General features: G+C 38.4%; 2 protein-coding genes and 1 pseudogene across 3 annotated transcripts in view; all 3 read right to left on the bottom strand.

The window, feature by feature from the left end:
- Nucleotides 1–16,662, bottom strand: part of TPH2 (tryptophan hydroxylase 2) — a 107,233-nt gene extending 90,571 nt beyond the window's left edge. For both annotated transcript variants that reach the window (XM_067697354.1, XM_067697355.1), the window contains exon 1: nt 13,571–16,662. The gene's annotated coding sequence lies outside the window, so the exon portion shown is untranslated. The remainder of the gene's footprint in view (nt 1–13,570) is intronic.
- On the bottom strand, nt 1,190–7,936 carry LOC137202208 (E3 ubiquitin-protein ligase RNF114 pseudogene; annotated as a pseudogene).
- A 153-nt stretch (nt 16,663–16,815) lies between the features above and the next one.
- Nucleotides 16,816–18,294, bottom strand: part of TBC1D15 (TBC1 domain family member 15) — a 64,264-nt gene continuing 62,785 nt past the window's right edge. Inside the window, exon 17 of the mRNA XM_067697353.1 lies at nt 16,816–18,140. Coding sequence (XP_067553454.1) covers nt 17,919–18,140 — 222 coding nt within the window. The 3' untranslated portion in view covers nt 16,816–17,918. The remainder of the gene's footprint in view (nt 18,141–18,294) is intronic.

Here is an 18,294-nt window from a genome sequence, read left to right as displayed (position 1 = left end):
GTGATTTAGCCACATATAGATATAGTTGAGACACTAACCCTAGAATCTTCCTAAGTGGGAAGGAAAAGGAAATGAAATGCCCATATAGTCATTCCTTTGATGACTTGAAACTAGAACAAGTCCAACAATTTGAAATGCACATATCAGTTGATGTACTTACTATTCAAACTTTAGTAAGCCACAAAATAACCATGGAAAATATTACCAGCCTCCTGAAGGATGGAAGACTCTTGACCAAATGGACTTGTTTGACTGTAAAACTAAACAAAACCTAGGACTGGCACTACTTGTCTACATAGAAAACAGGATGAAAATTTTTCAAAACAGGAATGGCTGAGCAAAAATTAACTGGATTTTAATTGTTTCCGGAGTCTGGAGGGGACATAATTATTACTTGATCTAATTTTTGAAATATTAAATATTTGGCTTGAATTTCCTCTAAAAATCAGCTCTGATAACCTAATAGGAAAGTGAAGTTTAAATATTTTGGTTGGGACTTCCCTGGTGGTCCAGTGGTAAAGAATCCACCTTACAATGAAGGGGATGCGGGTTTGATCCCTGGTCAGGGAACTAAAATCCCACATGCCGCAGGGCAACTAAGCCCGCGTGCCACAACTACTGAGCCCACGTGCTCTGGAACCCGCACACCACAACTAGAGAAGAGGCACGCCACAACTAGAGAGAAGCCCGCACACCACAACAAAGAGCTCATGTCGCAACGAAACATCCCACACACCTCAATGAAGATCCCACGTGCCGCAACTAAGAAAACCCGATGCAGCCAAAAATAGATAAAATAAATAAATAAACATTAAATAAATACACTGATTGAAGTAATAATAATAATAGTTAATATTACTGAGTGCTTAGTATTTGCCAATTCCCATTCTAAACACTTTTTTAGATAAAAATGTGATTCATCATCACAACCACACTTACAATGCAGTAACTACTGTTTCCATTTTATATGAGGAGAAACTGGGGCACAAAGAATTTAGGTAACTTGCCAAAGGTTTACACAATTAAAAAGTGGCTGAGGCAGGATTTAAGTTCAGGCAGTCTGGCTCCAAAATCCACGCTCTCAACTATTACATTACACAGCCCCTTGAGTATTCCAAACAAGGTAACTCAAGAAAGTAGGTAACTTTCAAGAAAGTACTTTCAAGAAAGTAGGTAACAAGGTCCCTCAAGGTAGGCTCAAGAAACCATACATGGATTACTTCAGCTAGAACAGGATTTGGGAAGCTGTGTAATTTTGGGAAGCTGTAAAGATTTGCTAAGCACTCACTCTGTTAGCCACTGAAACTGAGTCCTGGGGATGCAAAGATAAATGAGATACAGTACCTACCCTCAAGCAATCACAGACTAGCTGAAAGAAATATACGTGCAAATAAATAAGTGAAATAAAATACACTGAATTCTCTGCAGAAGACATTAGAAGCACAGAGGACAGACTGCTCAATGTTATTGATATTTCTAATAAGATGAGTTTCCAGAAAGTGATATTTGTTATGTTCTGGCTTTTAAAAGGAAAAATTTTATAAATAAATTTCATAATTTATCCAAAAAAATAATATTCAGCGAGTCACCAACTACTTGTTGATTTTTATTTTGACATTCCTTTTTCTAGTCATAACTGCCACCACTCTAGTTGAAGACTTTATCAATTTTCTTCCCTCTAACAGACTGTCCTGCCTAGACTACATCTTACTAAGGCATCATTTTCATTAGGCTATAGTCCCAATACAAAAATAATAAATGCTTCCTTTGTAGATATAAATTTTTTATCCTGGCATTCAAATTTCCAAATAATCAGTCCTTCAATCTGTCTTTCAAGTTTAATATTTGTCTTCCAAAAACTTATCTTCCCTTAGTGTTCCTTTTTCTACCTCTCTGACAATTTTTTTTCTTATTTTCTTTTTTTGTGTTTTTCTTTTTCTTTTAAATTGCTTCTTAAATTTGGTGTTCCCCAGGGTTTTATTCTTGACTCTCTTCTCAAACAATATATTGTGAGTGAAGCTATATCACATAGATTCAGTTATTTGACAATACCTGAATCTCTATAACCAGCTTAGGTCTCATCAAGTTTTAAACCCATATACTCAAATGCTTGTTGGACAGCTTCACTTGGCCATTCACATGCAATATGTATAAGATCTAACTTCGAAGAGTTTTTTTTTTCTTAAATTGCTATTATTTATGTGTGGTCTGGTTCAATGAATGACACAATAATTTAACCAGTCCCCCAAGTCAGAAACTTGGGAGTTATTCTGGCACCTTTTTATCTGCTCCCACATCCAAGTAGACATGTTGTCCTATGGATTTTACACCTTAACATCTCTTTTTCTTCTCACTGCATGCTTAACGCTATTGCCTTCATCCAGGTCATAATCTCCTGGCTATATTTCAACTCCTAAGTGGTTTAGGCCTTCAGTCTTAAAGTCCTCCTCTGAGCTGCTACTTTTCTAAAATACCAGTATGGTTATGCTATTGCTTTGCACAAAGCCCTTCCCATTGATCTCTTTCCCCTACAGGATAAGGTGATAAAGTGAAAAGCCCACTGAATGCCATTCAAGGTTTATCAGGATTTGGATCCCACTTTCCTCTTCAGTCTGTCTTTCACTGGCACCCTTGCCCCAAACCCACACTCCATCATCGTTGAGCAACAACAGTTCTCTATGTATTTTCTTATATTAATTCTCTCTACCTGGAATCATCTCCTTACTATCTCCCATTCCATTCCAGTTAACAAATACAAACTTATTTTTAAATATTCAGCTCAGGCAACACCTCCTAGAAGCCTCTTTCAACTCCCCTAAGGTATTGGGTTGGCCGAAAGTTTCATTCGGTTTTTTTCTATACGATGGCTGTAGTAGCACTTAGGTGTCTTTAACTTCATTTAAAACAATTTTGTTAGATTGTATGTGACAGCTGTCACATCAGCATGTATTTTAAAAAAGACATCAAAATTGGTGAATTTTTGTGTAGTCATTTTAATATTGAAGATGGAAGAAGAAAAGCAACATATTTGGCATATTATGCTTTATTATTTCAAGAAAGGTAAAAACACAATCAAAATGCAAAAAAAGATTTGTGCAGTGTATGGAGAAGGTGCTGTGACTTGACTGAATGTGTCAAAAGTGCTTTGCAAAGTTTTGTGCTGGAGATTTCTCACTGGACGATGCTCCACGGTCAGGTAGACCAGCTGAAGTTGATAGTGATCAAATTGAGACATTAACTGAGAAAAATCAACATTATACCACGCAGGAGATAACCTGCAAAATACTCAAAATATCCAAATCAAGCATTGAAAATCATTTGCACCAGCTTGGGTATTTTAATCGCTTTGATGTTTGGGTTCCACATAAGTTAAGCAAAAAAAAAACCCTCCTTGACCATATTTCCGCATGTGATTCTCTACTTAAATATAATGAGGGCTTCCCTGGTGGCGCAGCTGTTAAGAACCTGCCAATGCAGGGGACACAGGTTCAAGCCCTGGTCTGGGAAGAGCCCACAGGCCGCGGAGCAACTAAGCCCGTGAACCACAGCTACTGAGCTTGCGCTCTAGAGCCCGCAAGCCACAACTACTGAGCCTGCGTCCCACAACTACTGAAGCCCACGTGCCTAGAGCCTGTGCTCCACAACAAGAGAAGCCACTGCAATGAGAAGCCCGCACACCACAACGAAGAGTAGCTCCCGCTCGCTGCAACTAGAGAAAGCCTGCACACAGCAACAAAGACCCAATGCAGCCAAAAATAAATAAAATAAATAAATTTTAAAAGACCAAAATGAATAAATGTAATGAAAACATTCTGTTTTTAAAACAAATTGTGATGGGTGATGAAAAGTGGGTACTGTACAATAATATGGCATGGAAGAGGTCGTGGGGCAAGCAAAATGAACCACCAGCAAACACACCAAAGGCCGGTCTTCATCCAAAGAAGGTGATGTTGTGTATATGGTGGGATTGGAAGGGAGTCCTCTATTATGAGCTCCTTCCGGAGAACCAAACCATTAATTTCAACAAGTACTGCTCCCAGTTAGACCAACTGAAAGCAGTACTCGAGGAAAAGCATCCAGAATTAGTCAACAGAAAACACATAATCTTCTGTCAGGATAACGCAAGACCACATGTTTCTTTGATGACCAGGCAAAAACTGTCACAGCTTGGCTGGGAAGTTCTGATTCATCCGCCGTATTCACCAGACATTGCACCTTCGGATTTCCATTTATTTCGGTCTTTAGAAAATTCTCTTAATGGAAAAAATTTCAATTTCCTGGAAGACTAAATAGCACCTGGAAAAGTTCTTTGCTCAAAAAGATAAAAAGTTTTGGGAAAAGGGAATTATGAAGTTGCCTGAAAAAAATGGCAGAAGGTAGTGGAACAAAAGGGTCTCCCCAGGGCATCGAGGCACATATTGGACAAACCACAGATTTGGTGTCTGTGCTATGGGATAACTTGCAGTGTTCCACAAGTCCTTTTTGATCAGAATTCTTCTCGGGGCAGTAAGGACAAGGAGAGTATAACGGTTTGGGACATTCCCTGGCTGAAGCGATGCATCCTTGGCGGTGGTCTTCACACATTCCACGATGTAATTCTGGTATTTGGAACATGTAGCCACGTGCGCCCAGATCTTGGATCTTAGAGCAGTCATGGCAAGAAGTCTCTGTGCTTGTGCTGTCAATCTATCGCTGGAGCTCCAGGGCTCCGAAGCCAGGTGCTAGAGTGCTGTGACACACTCCAGACTTCTTTGGTTTCAGACATTCCTGCAGGCATGCAGAGCAAAGCACGTGTCCATGCGGCACCTGAACTGTATTCTAGCCACATGGGACACTGGAAGCGGCCCAGGGGCTTGGCCTCCGCCACGGGCCCGGGCCTGGCCAGCAACACACTACCCTATCTCGGTCCTGCGGCTGCGCCACCATTTTGCCGCCCGGGGGCGCAGGGCAAAGCCAGGAGGTGGGGGGTGGGCGAAGCGGGAGGGAGCGGGGCAAGGACGTATTACTTCTGAAATAGGTGAATTCCCATATAGGAAACAGACTAAATTATCAAGCTTTCATGTTGTAAATAGTAGTATTTCCACTATTTCTGAAGAAGGAATACGTTTTGGGAAAAAAACAGGAGTTTTAGGGACAGTGAATTTCAGTTGACTGCAGTACTATCAAGTGACTTTAAACAGCATGCAATTATAAATGTGAGACTGGAATTTGGGAAATAGATTAGAGCTGGGAACAGTAATTTGAGAGTAATTCAGTGATGTTTGCTGATGCAGGACATGAACTCTCCAAATAAAATAATATATAGAGAGAAAAACCCTCTCTAGAGAGATTGGAAGCCTTTTGCACTATTGAGGGAAACATAAAATAGTACAGCCACTGCGGAAAACAGTAAAGCGCCTCCTCAAAAAAGTAAAAGCATGGGGCTTCCCTGGTGGCGCAGTGGTTAAGAATCCACCTGCCAATTCAGGGGACACGGGTTCATAGCCCTGGTCCAGGAAGATCCCACATGCTGCAGAGCAACTAAGCCCGTGTGCTACAACTACTGAGCCTGCACTCTAGAGCCCCGCCAGCCACAACTACTGAAGCCTGTGCTCTGCAACAAGAGAAGCCACCACAATGAGAAGCCCTTGCAAGACAACGAAGAGTAGCCCCCCAGTTTGCCACAACTAGAGAAAGCCTGCGCACAGCAACGAAGACCCAATGCAGCCTATAAATAAATTAATCTATTAAAAAAAAAAGTAAAAGCAGAATTACCATACGATTTAGCAATCCCACTTCTGAAAGAACTGAAAGCAAGGACTCAAAGAGATATTTCTGCACCCATGTTAATAGCATTGTTATTCACAAGAGCTAAAAGGCTGAAGCAACACAAGTGTCTATCAATGAATGAAGGGATAAACAAAACATGGTATATACATACAATGGAATGTTATTCAGCCATAAAGAGGAAGGAAATTCTGACAAATGCTGTCACATGGATGAACCTTGAGGACATTATGCTAAGTGAAATAAGTCAGTCACAAAAAGACAAATACTGTATGATTCCATTTATATGAAGTATCTAGAGTAGTTGAACTCACAAGCAAAATGGAGCTTGCCAGGGGCTGGGGGGAGTGGAAAATGGGGTACAGAGTTTGTTTTGCAAGATAAAAAGTTCTGGAGGTTGGTTGCACAACAATGTGAATGTACTTAACACCACTGAACCATGCACTTAAAATTGGTTAAGAAGGTAAATTTTATGTTATGTGCATTTTACCACAATCTAAAATTTTTTTAATAATAAATACATAAATAGAGAACCCAGGAACTAAACCACGAAAGATGCTCACAATTAAAGGTAGAATGAAAAAGAGAAGTCATCAAAGTAAAAAGATGATTAAAGGAGGTGATACATAGAAAGGAGATAAGATAAAACTTGTGGTCAACGGTTTCAACTAGAACAGAGAAGAGGAAAAGAATGAGAACTACAGAAAGACCATTAGATTTGGTGATGAAACTGTCACTGGTGACCTTAAAGAGTGCAGTTTTAACAAGAGAGAGGAAATAAAACCCAAATTACAGGAGTTAAAGGGTGTGGGTGCCGAAGTGTAGGCAATAGGTCTAGATCATTCGTATGAGATTTTAAAGGACTCTTTCTAACTGAGTGTAGATTTCACTATTTTTGCTTCCTCCAGAAATCCTACTAAAGCAACAGTAAAAGACTTCCTTTCCTTTTTAAGGCACAGAAGAGTAGCATAAATTGGAGAAACAACAGCAACAAAAATCTGAGAGCTTAAAAGGAGATGAACAAATGATCAAAGACTCTGCAGACATGAGAAAGCTGAACCCGAAGCTATCAATGAAGAAGACTGAGAAGCAACTCAGTTAACACTGTCGAATCCCCTAAAGGATCAAATACCTCTAGAAGTGGAGGTAAATGGAGGAGACCGAAAAAGAATGGCTCAAAGACTGTTTAAGAAGCTGTGAAAAAATGTCAAGACTTAACAACAGTTAGACTAATCAAAACAGTGTGGTACTACAAGACGATCAACATACAGGTAAACGGAATAGAATTTAGAGTTCGGAAATAAACTCTTACGTTTATGGTCAATTGATTTTCACAAAAGTGCTAAGGCAATTCAATAGCCAAAGAATAACTTTGGATATCCCCATGAAAAACAATGAAGTTAGACTCCTACTCAAGCAGAGCAGGACCCTACGGTCCTTGCCCCCCACATCCTCAACCTGCCTTTTGTCTGTGGAAAAACTTTAGCCAAAGTATAAGTTTAATCAGAGAAGTGAGAAAATGCAGAAACAAAGGAAAACAGTCAAAGGAGATCAAACAATAATAGTTCAGTCATTAAGCACAGTCAAGGACGTTTAGTTCCTCCTCAAGGGCTGTAGATAATATTCTGAGCCATATCCTGTGAGCTGTCTTAAAGATACTGAAACCTCCAGCAGTTGGAAGAAGTTAACTACATGATGACCAGGCTGCAGCCATGACGTAAGCTGCCACAATTCCGAGAATTGGCCTCAAGGAAATGGGAACCAACCAACCCTGGAACTGAAGATTAACTGTACCTAAAACAATCAAGATGATGCTGGTCAGACCACCAATGACCAATTTCAAGATGACTGTCTGAGCCGACTGTGCTGTTTCTGCATGGAGCCCCTCCCTCCACCTATAACAGCTCTTCCCCACTGACTGTCAGTAGGGGGGAGTTGGCCTTTGGACAGACGTCCATCCTACACCCCATCCCCACCCCCCAGTTGCCGGCATCCAAAATAAAGCAGTTTGCTTTCCCCTGACCTTGCCTCTTTATTTTTATTTTTTAATTTTTTTACTGTCTTTTTTTTTTAAACACCTTTATTGGAGTATAATTGCTTCACAATGGTGTGTTAGTTTCTGCTGTATAACAAAGTGAATCAGCTATACATATACATACATCCCCATATCCCCTCCCTCTTGCGTCTCCCTCCCACCCTCCCTATCCCACCCCTCTAGGTGGTCACAAAGCACAGAGCTCATCTCCCTGTGCTATGTGACTGCTTCCCACTAGCTATTTTACATTTGGTAGTGTATATATGTCCATGCCACTCTCTCACTTCGTCCCAGCTTACCCTTCCCCCTCCCCATGTCCTCAAGTCCATTCTCTATCTCTGCATCTTTATTCCTGGCCTGCCCCTAGGTTCTTCAGAACCATTTTTTCTGTTTTTTTAGATTCCATATATATGTGTCAGCATACAGTATTTGTTTTTCTCTTTCTGACTTACTGCACTCTGTATGACAGACTCTAGGTCCATCCACCTCACTACAAATAACTCAATTTCGTTTCTTTTTATGGCTGAGTAATATTCCATTGTATATATGTGCCACATCTTCTTTATCCATTCATCTGTCAGTGGACACTTAGCTTGCTTCCATGTCCTGGCTATTGTAAATAGTGCTGCAATGAACATTGTAGTACATGACTCTTTTTGAATTATGGTTTTCTCAGGGTATATGCCCAGTACTGGGATTGCTGGGTCGTATGGTAGTTCTATTTTTAGTTTTTTAAGGAACCTCCATACTGTTCTCCACAGTGGCTGTATCAATTTACATTCCCACCAACAGTGCAAGAGGGTTCCCTTTTCTCCACACCCTCTCCAGCATTTATTGTTTCTAGATTTTTTGATGACAGCCATTCTGACTGGTGTGAGGTGATACCTCATTGTAGCTTTGATTTGCATTTCTCTGATTAGAGATGTTGAGCATCCTTTCATGTGTTTGTTGGCAATCTGTATATCTTCTATGGAGAAATGTCTGTTTAGGTCTTCTGCCCATTTTTGGATTGGGTTGTTTGTTTTCTTGATATTGAGCTGCATGAGTTGCTTGTATATTTTGGAGATTAATCCTTTGTCAGTTGCTTCATTTGCAAATATTTTCTCCCATTCTGAGGGCTGTCTTTTTGTCTTGTTTATGGTTTCCTTTGCTGTGCAAAAGCTTTTAAGTCTCATTAGGTCCCATTTGTTTATTTTTGTTTTTATTTCCATTTCTCTAGGAGGTGGGTCAAAAAGGATCTTGCTGTGATTTATGTCATAGAGTGTTCTGCCTATGTTTTCCTCTAAGAGTTTGATAGTGCCTGGCCTTACATTTAGGTCTTTAATCCATTTTGAGTTTATTTTTGTGTATGGTGTTGGGGAGTGTTCTAATTTCATTCTTTTACATGTAGCTGTCCAGTTTTCCCGGCACCACTTATTGAAGATTGCCTCTTTATTGTCTTTTGAGCAGCGAGCAGTCGGCAGGCAGCCAGGCCCCGCTTTCGGTTATGCTACCTTACTTCATACACAAAAATTAACTCAAAATGGATCACTGACCTAAATTTAAGAGTTAAAACTGTAACACTCGTAAGAAAACATAGGAGTATCTTCATGACCTTGGATTAGGCAATTTTTTCTTAGATATGATAAAAGCATAAGCAACCAAATGTAAAGTCTGATTTCATCAAAATTAAAAACTTTGTGCCTCCAAGGACATCATCAAGAAAATTAAGACAACCCACAGTATTGGAGAAAATATTTATAAGTCATGTATCTGAAAGAAGACAGTATCCAGAATATATAAGGAACTCTACCAACTCAACAATGAAAAAACAAGTAAACCAATTTTTAAATGGACAAAGCATTTGAACAGACATTTCTCCAAAGACTACATAGACAATAAGCACATGGAAAGATGTTCAACATCATTAGTCATTAGAAAAATGCAAATCAAACACAAAAAGAGATACCAGTTTATAAACCACTAGGATGGCTAAGATAAAAAGGACAGACAAGTACTGGAAGGAAATGGAAAAATTGCAAGCTTCATACATTGTAGGCAGGATTGAAAAATGATACAGCCACTTTGTTTGGTAGTCCTTCAACATGTTAACTATCAAGTTACCATATGACCCAGCAATCTTACTCCTAGATGTATGTTACTACGGTGTGGTCACTTTGGAAAAACATTTGGCATTTCCTCAAAAAGTTAACCCTAGAGTTACCATGACTCAGCAATTTTACTCTTCAGTATACACCTAAAATGAAAATATATGTCCACACAAAAACTTGTACGTAAATGTTCATAGCAACATTATTCATAATAATCAAAAAAACAAAATTCCTAGTAATTCAAATATCAACTACTGAAAAAACAAAACAAAACATGGTATGTCCATAAATGGTAATATAAAGGAAGTACTGAAATGTCTTCGGACATAAATGAACCTTGAAAACAACATACTAAGTGAAAGAAGCCAGTCACAAAAGACCACATATTGTATGGTTCTTTATATAAAATGTCTAGAAAAGGCAAAAAGAAACAAGAAAAGGGATGGGGGAGAGGAGAAACTGACAGACAGACAGACAGAAAGTAGATTAGTGGTTGCCAGGGGCTGGAGGGAGTCGGGAGGTAGGAATGACTACTACCGCGTACAGTTTCTTCTGACGGTGATGAAAATATTCTAAAATTAGATATTGGAATAGTTGCACAACTCTGTGAATATATTAAAAACCAGTGAACTGCGCACACTTTAGAAGAGTGAATTTTATGGCACATAAATTATATCCTAATGAAACTGTTATTTTTTTTAAAGGCAGTTAAAACCCCATATTCCCTTCTATTCTACATAGCCAAGCCACTTCCCCTCCTGCCCCCAGGTAGATGAATGGAGCTTATTCTCTGGGAACGGTAAAACAGAGGGCCTCTGGTTTGAAGGGCACTAGACATGGTTGAGAATAGTATCACCCTGAAAGGAAAGTGATTAAATAAATGCATGCCCTGGATACTGAGACTCAAACCACAGGAGGCTGAGAACCAGGCATTCACCCTGCAGCCAGGTAGTGGGAAAAGCTTGGAGACTCTGACCAGGAAAAAAGGAAAAACCTAAAAACACATTAAGAGCTCTGAACAAAATGGAGCAATCAGATTACCCTATGGTAAAGCCCCCGTAGTTGACAAGCCCCAATTTAAACATTTGGTAGATTGGATTAGTGACAATTATATATAAAATCAGCAAAAAAAAAAAAACAAAAACACCCAAAGAAACAAAAACAAAAAACCTTAATAAGAATTAACCCCCAAAGAAGAATGAAAGGGCCAAAGAAAGACACGTCTCAGCTAAGAACTGCACTGCCCTAACCAACATTATATCAACTATACGGAAGATGGAACAATAAAGAAGGGTATACTGTGGGAACTGAGGGGAGGGGGAAGAAAGCTAAGTCTCCATCTTTGAAGACAGGGAGTCAATGGATAATTCCTCAAACTGGAAATTAAAGTAGGAGCAACACAAGCATATCACAGCATTGAGAGATATAGAAATAAACACCAAAAGAATCAGCTGAAAGTTGAAAGTCTTGCCACTGGGAGGAGGAACTGGAGGGTAGGGAGAAGGAAAAAAAATTCTCATAACAAATCTTGTGGAAACCATGTGCATGTGTGATGTTGATGACAAAAATGAAAACTTTTAAAAATAAACTATACTGCAGAGAAATAGGGCATTGGTTTTGACAAACCTGAGTTTAAATCTTAGCTCTGCCACTTACCTAGCTGTGCTTGAGGACATGTTATGTCACATTTCTAAGCCTTCATTTCTGTAATACAGGGAAATAATACCTACATTTTTTTTCTTTATAAATTTATTTATTCTTGGCTGCGTTGGGTCTTTGTTGCTGCACGGGGCTTTCTCCAGTTGCAGCAAGCAGGGGCTACTGTTCATTGCGGTGAGCGGGCTTCTCATTGTGGTGGCTTCTCTTGTTGCAGAGCTCAGGCTCTAGGTGCGCGGGCTTCAGTAGTTGTGGCTCGTGGGCTCTAGAGCGCAGGCTCAGTAGTTGTGGCACACGGGCTTAGCTGCTCCGCGGCATGTAGGATCTTCCCGGACCAGGGCTCGAACCCGTGTCCCCTGCATTGGCAGGCGGATCCTCAACCACTGCGCCACCAGGGAAGTCTCAATACCTACATCTTATAGGGCTATTATGCTGATTAAACTGGATGTGCATAAAGTTCTTATCACAGTGTCTGGCAGATATTAAAATGCTCAAAGTGTTAGTTATCTCCCTATCCTTCACTGATTCTGAAGCCAGAGTGATATAAATAGGGGAACTGGTTTGGAATCTTTGGCAGAAATTAAGGAGATACGTATACCTAGGTTTTGATGAAGTGACTGTCCTTATAGTCCATGATAACCAGGCAGCCAACAGTCATAAGAAGAGCCTACAGAATTGGCTTGGACCAAGCAGTTACAGAGCCCAAGAGTCAGAAAGTAGGAAAGTATAAAGTGAGATATTGCCAGATAAGGAGACCTTCAAACACAAGATCTTACCGATGAAGAGGGCCATGTGATCGTGAATGGCCATGCTGATAAACAGCTGACAGATGAGACAAGGCCCACGAAATTAAGGAAGTTTTATGTTAAGGACATCAATGAGTCCTCAAAGTAGTTGTCTGTCCTACTGAAGACAGTTGTAAAAACAAGAGAGAAATAATATAAGCAAGTCCTTAAACCACGTGGAAAATGGAAGTAGATCCTAGGAGGCTGAAGACTTCTAGGAAAAAGATATGGAAAACGTGATACAAATAAACAAAGGAGTATCCATGGTGCACAATTAGGTCAGACCAATCTTTCCACTCCTATCAACTTCTCCCACTACACACACATACTTCCATTCGTAGGCAAAAGATGAGAGACCCCGAGGACTTCTTACTCTTCCCTCCCTCCGTCACCACTCACCCTCACCACCCTGGCCAAATAAAAATCCAACTGGGAATAAAATGTCATCAAAGGAAAGCTAAGCTTCAGAGATGTAAAGAAATGTGTTTGAGGGGAAGGATAAAAGGAAATAAACTGCAAGTACGAAAGAATTCTCCTGGTCATTCCCCAAGGTGAACGGAGAAGGCAGGTGAAGTTATTAAAGAATAGATATGGGATGTGAGAGTATGCAGATATTTGGAAAAAAATCAATAGTGATTACTTTGAGATTGGGAATCAACACAAAGTCTGATCTCTTTCCCTTAAGTAGCTTGTCTTTTTGGTTTTAAGCCATCATTCCAGCCTATCAAGTTTCTGTCACAAGCAAATTTGATATGTATGCCTTCTATGATTAAACTACATTGAATAGAAGAGAAAAGGCTGAACTTTATAGCACAAAACCAACCTAATCAGTTTGGTTGGATTTTTTTTCCCATTGACATTTGACTCCTAGAGCGTACAGGGTACATTTTAGGTTCTTTGGCAGGAATTGTTCACTATTACTACCATCCACTCCTAATTCCTCCAACCTAACCACATGAATACCATACCAAAATAAATTTATGCCATAGCTAAAGTATTTTCTTGATTTGGTAGTATACTATCAATAAAAGGAAATGAAATGAGCCTGCCATGATTAACTTTTAAGAAACTCAAGCAGGCTTCTACATAACAGCATTTTCTTTTCAACATATTCACAAACCAACGTCACGTACATAGTTAACGAAGTTGTCATCTATCCTGTTACTTTAAGTATCTACAAATGAATTAAAAAAAAAAAAAAAAAGGTAGCAGTATGGGGAAAAAAGCCTTAGGCTCACCTGAGACCTTAGAAGATCCCACTCTTTGAATGAAAAGTCTTCATAAAATTGATTATGCCATGATAGAGTGAGGGATGAGCCTGTGCTCACATGAAGAAAATCTCCAAACTATATCAACTCAAGTGGCCTCCACCACTTCAACCCGTACTACAGCAGATGAAAGTGAGCCTGCAACACCCATGGAAAAGAGATATACAATTTGGCCATACAACATCTAAAGCAATCTAAACATAGCTCTAGTTTTTTTTTAAAGCAGTCTACTAACCCATTGGGTCTGGTACCTCCAGACTAGTGTGGTGTTGGAAATATCTATTACTGACTGTTACAGCAAAAGCCCATCTCTGAAGTTAATAGTCTTCTTAATTAAAAAAAGCTTAAAGAGAACTGGACTGCTCATTGGTCATAGCTAAGCTTACTGGAATTTGTTCTTTTCACTCTACTTTTTCACATAGAGAGAGATGTGAGGAACAATATACCACAGAGATATTTGAGGAGAAACATATTTAACAGCTGACCTATTATCCTAACATTTCAATTCTAACTTTAGGGATTGAACTACATTAGGCAAATATGATATTTTTGATTCCGGAGCGCTCTTGAAGAAGAGACTTAGATTACAATCAGTTTTTCTTTACAGTGACTTTGTTAACAATGTAGTTTCCCATGGGCTAAAAGAGTGCTTTTGGATATCCCAAAAGTTATAGAAGTATGTCCAATCGCACTGCCCTACCCCACCCCACCTTTGCATCTAAGGATGACACACTGTTTTTCCCTAAGTCAAGACAGATAACCTGAAAAATAGGAGTCTATTTATAAAACAGTGAGAAAAATACTTGAAATCAGAGCAATACTCAAAAATCTACAACTTAAAACTCGCATATTATAAGGACCCAAAGGGAGATTAGGCCAAATACATTATATCATTCAAATGGCAGTATTCACATCAAAAGTACAATTACGTACAGATGTTTAGTACTGGATAATCACATTAGATACTAATGGAAACCTTTCAGATTCATCTCAAATTTAATCCTGTTTCATGTTCAGAAATAAAATGACACTGAAAGTTTGTCTTCAAAATGTAAGAAAGGGGCTTCCCTGGTGGCGCAGTGGTTGGGAGTCCGCCTGCCGATGCAGGGGACACGGGTTTGTGCCCCGGTCCGGGAAGATCCCTCATGCCGCGGAGCGGCTGGGCCCGTGAGCCATGGCCGCTGAGCCTGCACGTCCGGAGCCTGTGCTCCGCAACGGGAGGGGCCACAGCAGTGAGAGGCCCGCGTACTGCAAAAAAAAAAAAAAAAAAAAAAAAATGTAAGAACGGAGGGGGAACCTATGGGCTAAGATGACTGTCATCACTTTTTACTAAAAATGGTGACCAGAACTAGGGCAAATTCCACCTGAGAAAAATCAAGGAACTACTCTCTAACAACTTAAGGACTTGCCTACCTGACCATAAGTCAAAATGTTAAACTGTAAAATACACTACATAATTCCAGTTCTCTAACTTCAGGGAGGCTCAGGAACCACATGGAAGACTGTGAAGCATTTTAATGCAGATTCCTTAACCTCACTTCCAAAGATTCTGATTCTGTAGCTCTGAAGTAGAGCCTGGACATGTATTTTGACAATACAGACCAAGAATTTGGAAATGAGCACTCTAAACATATTTTAATTAATGGAGGTTCAGCATATAAAATCATTAGCGTGGGTCAAATTATGTCATTATCCTCATATTATACAATTTATAACAATGGTTTTCAACTTTTGGGGAAAATCAGAGAACCTTTTGAGAAACTATATGACCTTTCCACCAAAATATGCATGTATACACACAAGATTTCAAATACAATAAGAGGTTCATGCATCTTCTGAAAGCCCAGTAAAGAAATGCAAGCTGGAATGATGTTACCTATTACATAGTTACACACAAAGTCAAGTGAAATTCTAGGTTCTTCAGTAAACATTTTGGGTTACTTTATACAAAGTATCTTTGATAATGGGCATAATTACATCAATTTCCCGTAAGAATTAGTCGGCATCCATAAAAACCTCTGGAAAGGTCAGGTTCAGCAAGAATCACTGTCATTCTCAAAAAGTTGTTTTCCTTACTCAAAAAAGCTTTAGTCATCACCAAGTTTCTAGCATTATAAAGAGGTGAAGAATCCTCGGCACATGAAACAATCAAAATTGGAATGATCTCCAATGCAAAAAGGTTTCCCATAGACTCCTATCAGAACTGTAAATACGTTTTACAGCTAAATTACTTGAATTTTAACTTTAAATATCATATAATATAGCACACAATATTTTACATGTTATTAGCATGGACAGAGCATCTTATGAAAACTGAAACAAATCTTTAAAAAGTTAAACTAAGACATTTACCTGAACTATCTATTTTAGCAATATCAAACAGCTCAAGTTCACATGGTATTTGCTAACTGGATTTTGAGGACTCTAATCAAGTAAGACTTTACTTAGCACTACATTAGTATCATTTCCATATAAAAAATGGGCTAAAGAGAAATTCAGACTGTTTAGTAAAAATGTTTTTAACAAGTAGCTTTAAAATAATAGAACTTGACAGAAGTTCAACTTACTAAATGTATTAAGATTTTTTAAAACTCTGAAGTAGATATTATATTACATAGTAGAAAAAAACTCCCCAAAAGCCCCTGTCCAGGAAGAACAAGAAGGACATCAAGATGTTCTCAGCAATTTCCTCAACAGCAGGAAATGAAAGGCTGGAGATGCCAAGGCTTTGATCAGTTTACTTTTTTTTTTCTCTGAATAGGCTTACTCATTATTAACTGATGAAAGATAACACACATATGATATTAAAAACTAAAAATCTAATGGTTCTACTATCATGACTGTCAGTTAATGCTCAAGTAAGAAAAAAGTTCTTTTGGTTCCCTAGCTCTCTGGGGGAAAAAAAAAAGCCACCTACTGGACCATTTTAGAACTGTGTAGCTTTTATTTTACATTATTAACATCAATTGTAGGAAGCTGATTTACTGATTCAGATAATTATATCCTCCAAGGCAACACTATGCCCAATTTCATGCTAATGAAAAGTTTCTTTAGTTCTATAAACGGTCATGTTTCTTGCTTATTTCCACAACTCATTCAAATGATTGTTTCTATCACATAAAAATATAAGATGCACTGGGGCCCATCTTGGATTTTTTTCTTCTGATGAAAAACTAGCAGATTATTTCTAGGTGTAATTTAACTGAAAACACTACTTCAACTTCAAATTGATTTTAATGATATGTACAGAATTTAACAAATTACAATTAAAATGGAATCAGTTATGTTAATTACACATAACTTAATATCATGCAACACTGCATGGTAAAAACAACAGCTTCATTCATATACAAAAAAGTATTATTTTGAGACTTGTGATAGTATATTGAAATTTTTGACATAAGCTTTTGGTAAAGAGTATTTCATAAAAATTTAAAGACCTGATTAATCAGTTAATACATTATTAGGAAAGATAGTAAACATTACTAGTAAAGTGAGACTACAAGCAATTAACTTGAAAATTATACCAGATACAGGGTTGGATGTAGTCTCGTGAAATAAATGTTTGGTTAAGAAAATAGTTTTGAAAAAGATCTCATATTGAAGCTATGTATTAACTTTGTGAAATCAGGTTATATAAATCAATAGTCAAGTTTATTCAGTTAAAGAAAATATGCCTATCCTTTCTTATACTCATAAATAAGTACTTATACAGTCTTTATATACAAGTGAAGAAAAATTCAATGTAAAAATATACTGCCAATCCACTTCTTATGGTTGAAATAGCTCTTTATCTACACATTAAACTGCATTGATGAAAATGTCCAATTCATATCACATTCAACCAGCATAAATATTTAAGCTGTATTGTTGTAAACAAAAGAGAAAAACAAATTCTTTTATTTCATCACTGGGTAACAATCTACTTCTCAACTTAGAATGCTATAGAAAGGCTCAACATTTAATCAAATCCAAACCCACTGAACTTGGAGTAAACAAAGTGAATGTTTTCAAAGTGCATAATTTCCAACTCATCCACTTGTAATATTTATCCAATTCCAGTTCATCAGCGAGAAAATAAAATGTACTTAGCTATAAAAATACTAAGGAATGTTATTGAAAAGGAAAGGCTATTTGGTAGAAGTAACTACAAAAATAATTAGTTTAAATCTTCATAAAGCTTTAATGCAAGAACATCAGTACACTTTCTTTCCATAAACCTTAAAGCATGATCAATACCAAGATTTTAAATTTCCACCTTTCCAGTACTTGAAAAGAAGTTGCAATGAAGTGTCTCTTCAAAAAGCAAGAAGAATGATCATGCAGGTGTTACTCTGCTGACATTTGGGGACATGGATATCTCTGCTGGGTTGTCATCTCTGGCTCCACTGGCAGCAAGTACAGGCAAGGAGTTACTCTGAAATGCAGATGTCGGACAACTAGTCATGCCAACATTTTCATCTTCACCATTGTCTGAATCTGGTGTTGTAACTTCACTGCCCTGCAGCCCCAGGATCTCACAAACTGCTTGTGGCAACTCCTGAATAAGAAAAATCAAATATAAAATCATCATTCACCATAGAGGAAAAGTAATCACAAATTAACACTTCTATTTAATACTACATCTAAGCATTTGCTTTAACAGTGTAATTGTTATGCACCCTCTCAAACCATCCTTCTCCACTCCAAATGAA

This window comes from Pseudorca crassidens, chromosome 11 (assembly GCF_039906515.1).
Source record: "Pseudorca crassidens isolate mPseCra1 chromosome 11, mPseCra1.hap1, whole genome shotgun sequence".
Classification (NCBI taxonomy): domain Eukaryota; kingdom Metazoa; phylum Chordata; class Mammalia; order Artiodactyla; family Delphinidae; genus Pseudorca; species Pseudorca crassidens.
This window is presented reverse-complemented; position numbering and strand designations above follow the sequence as displayed.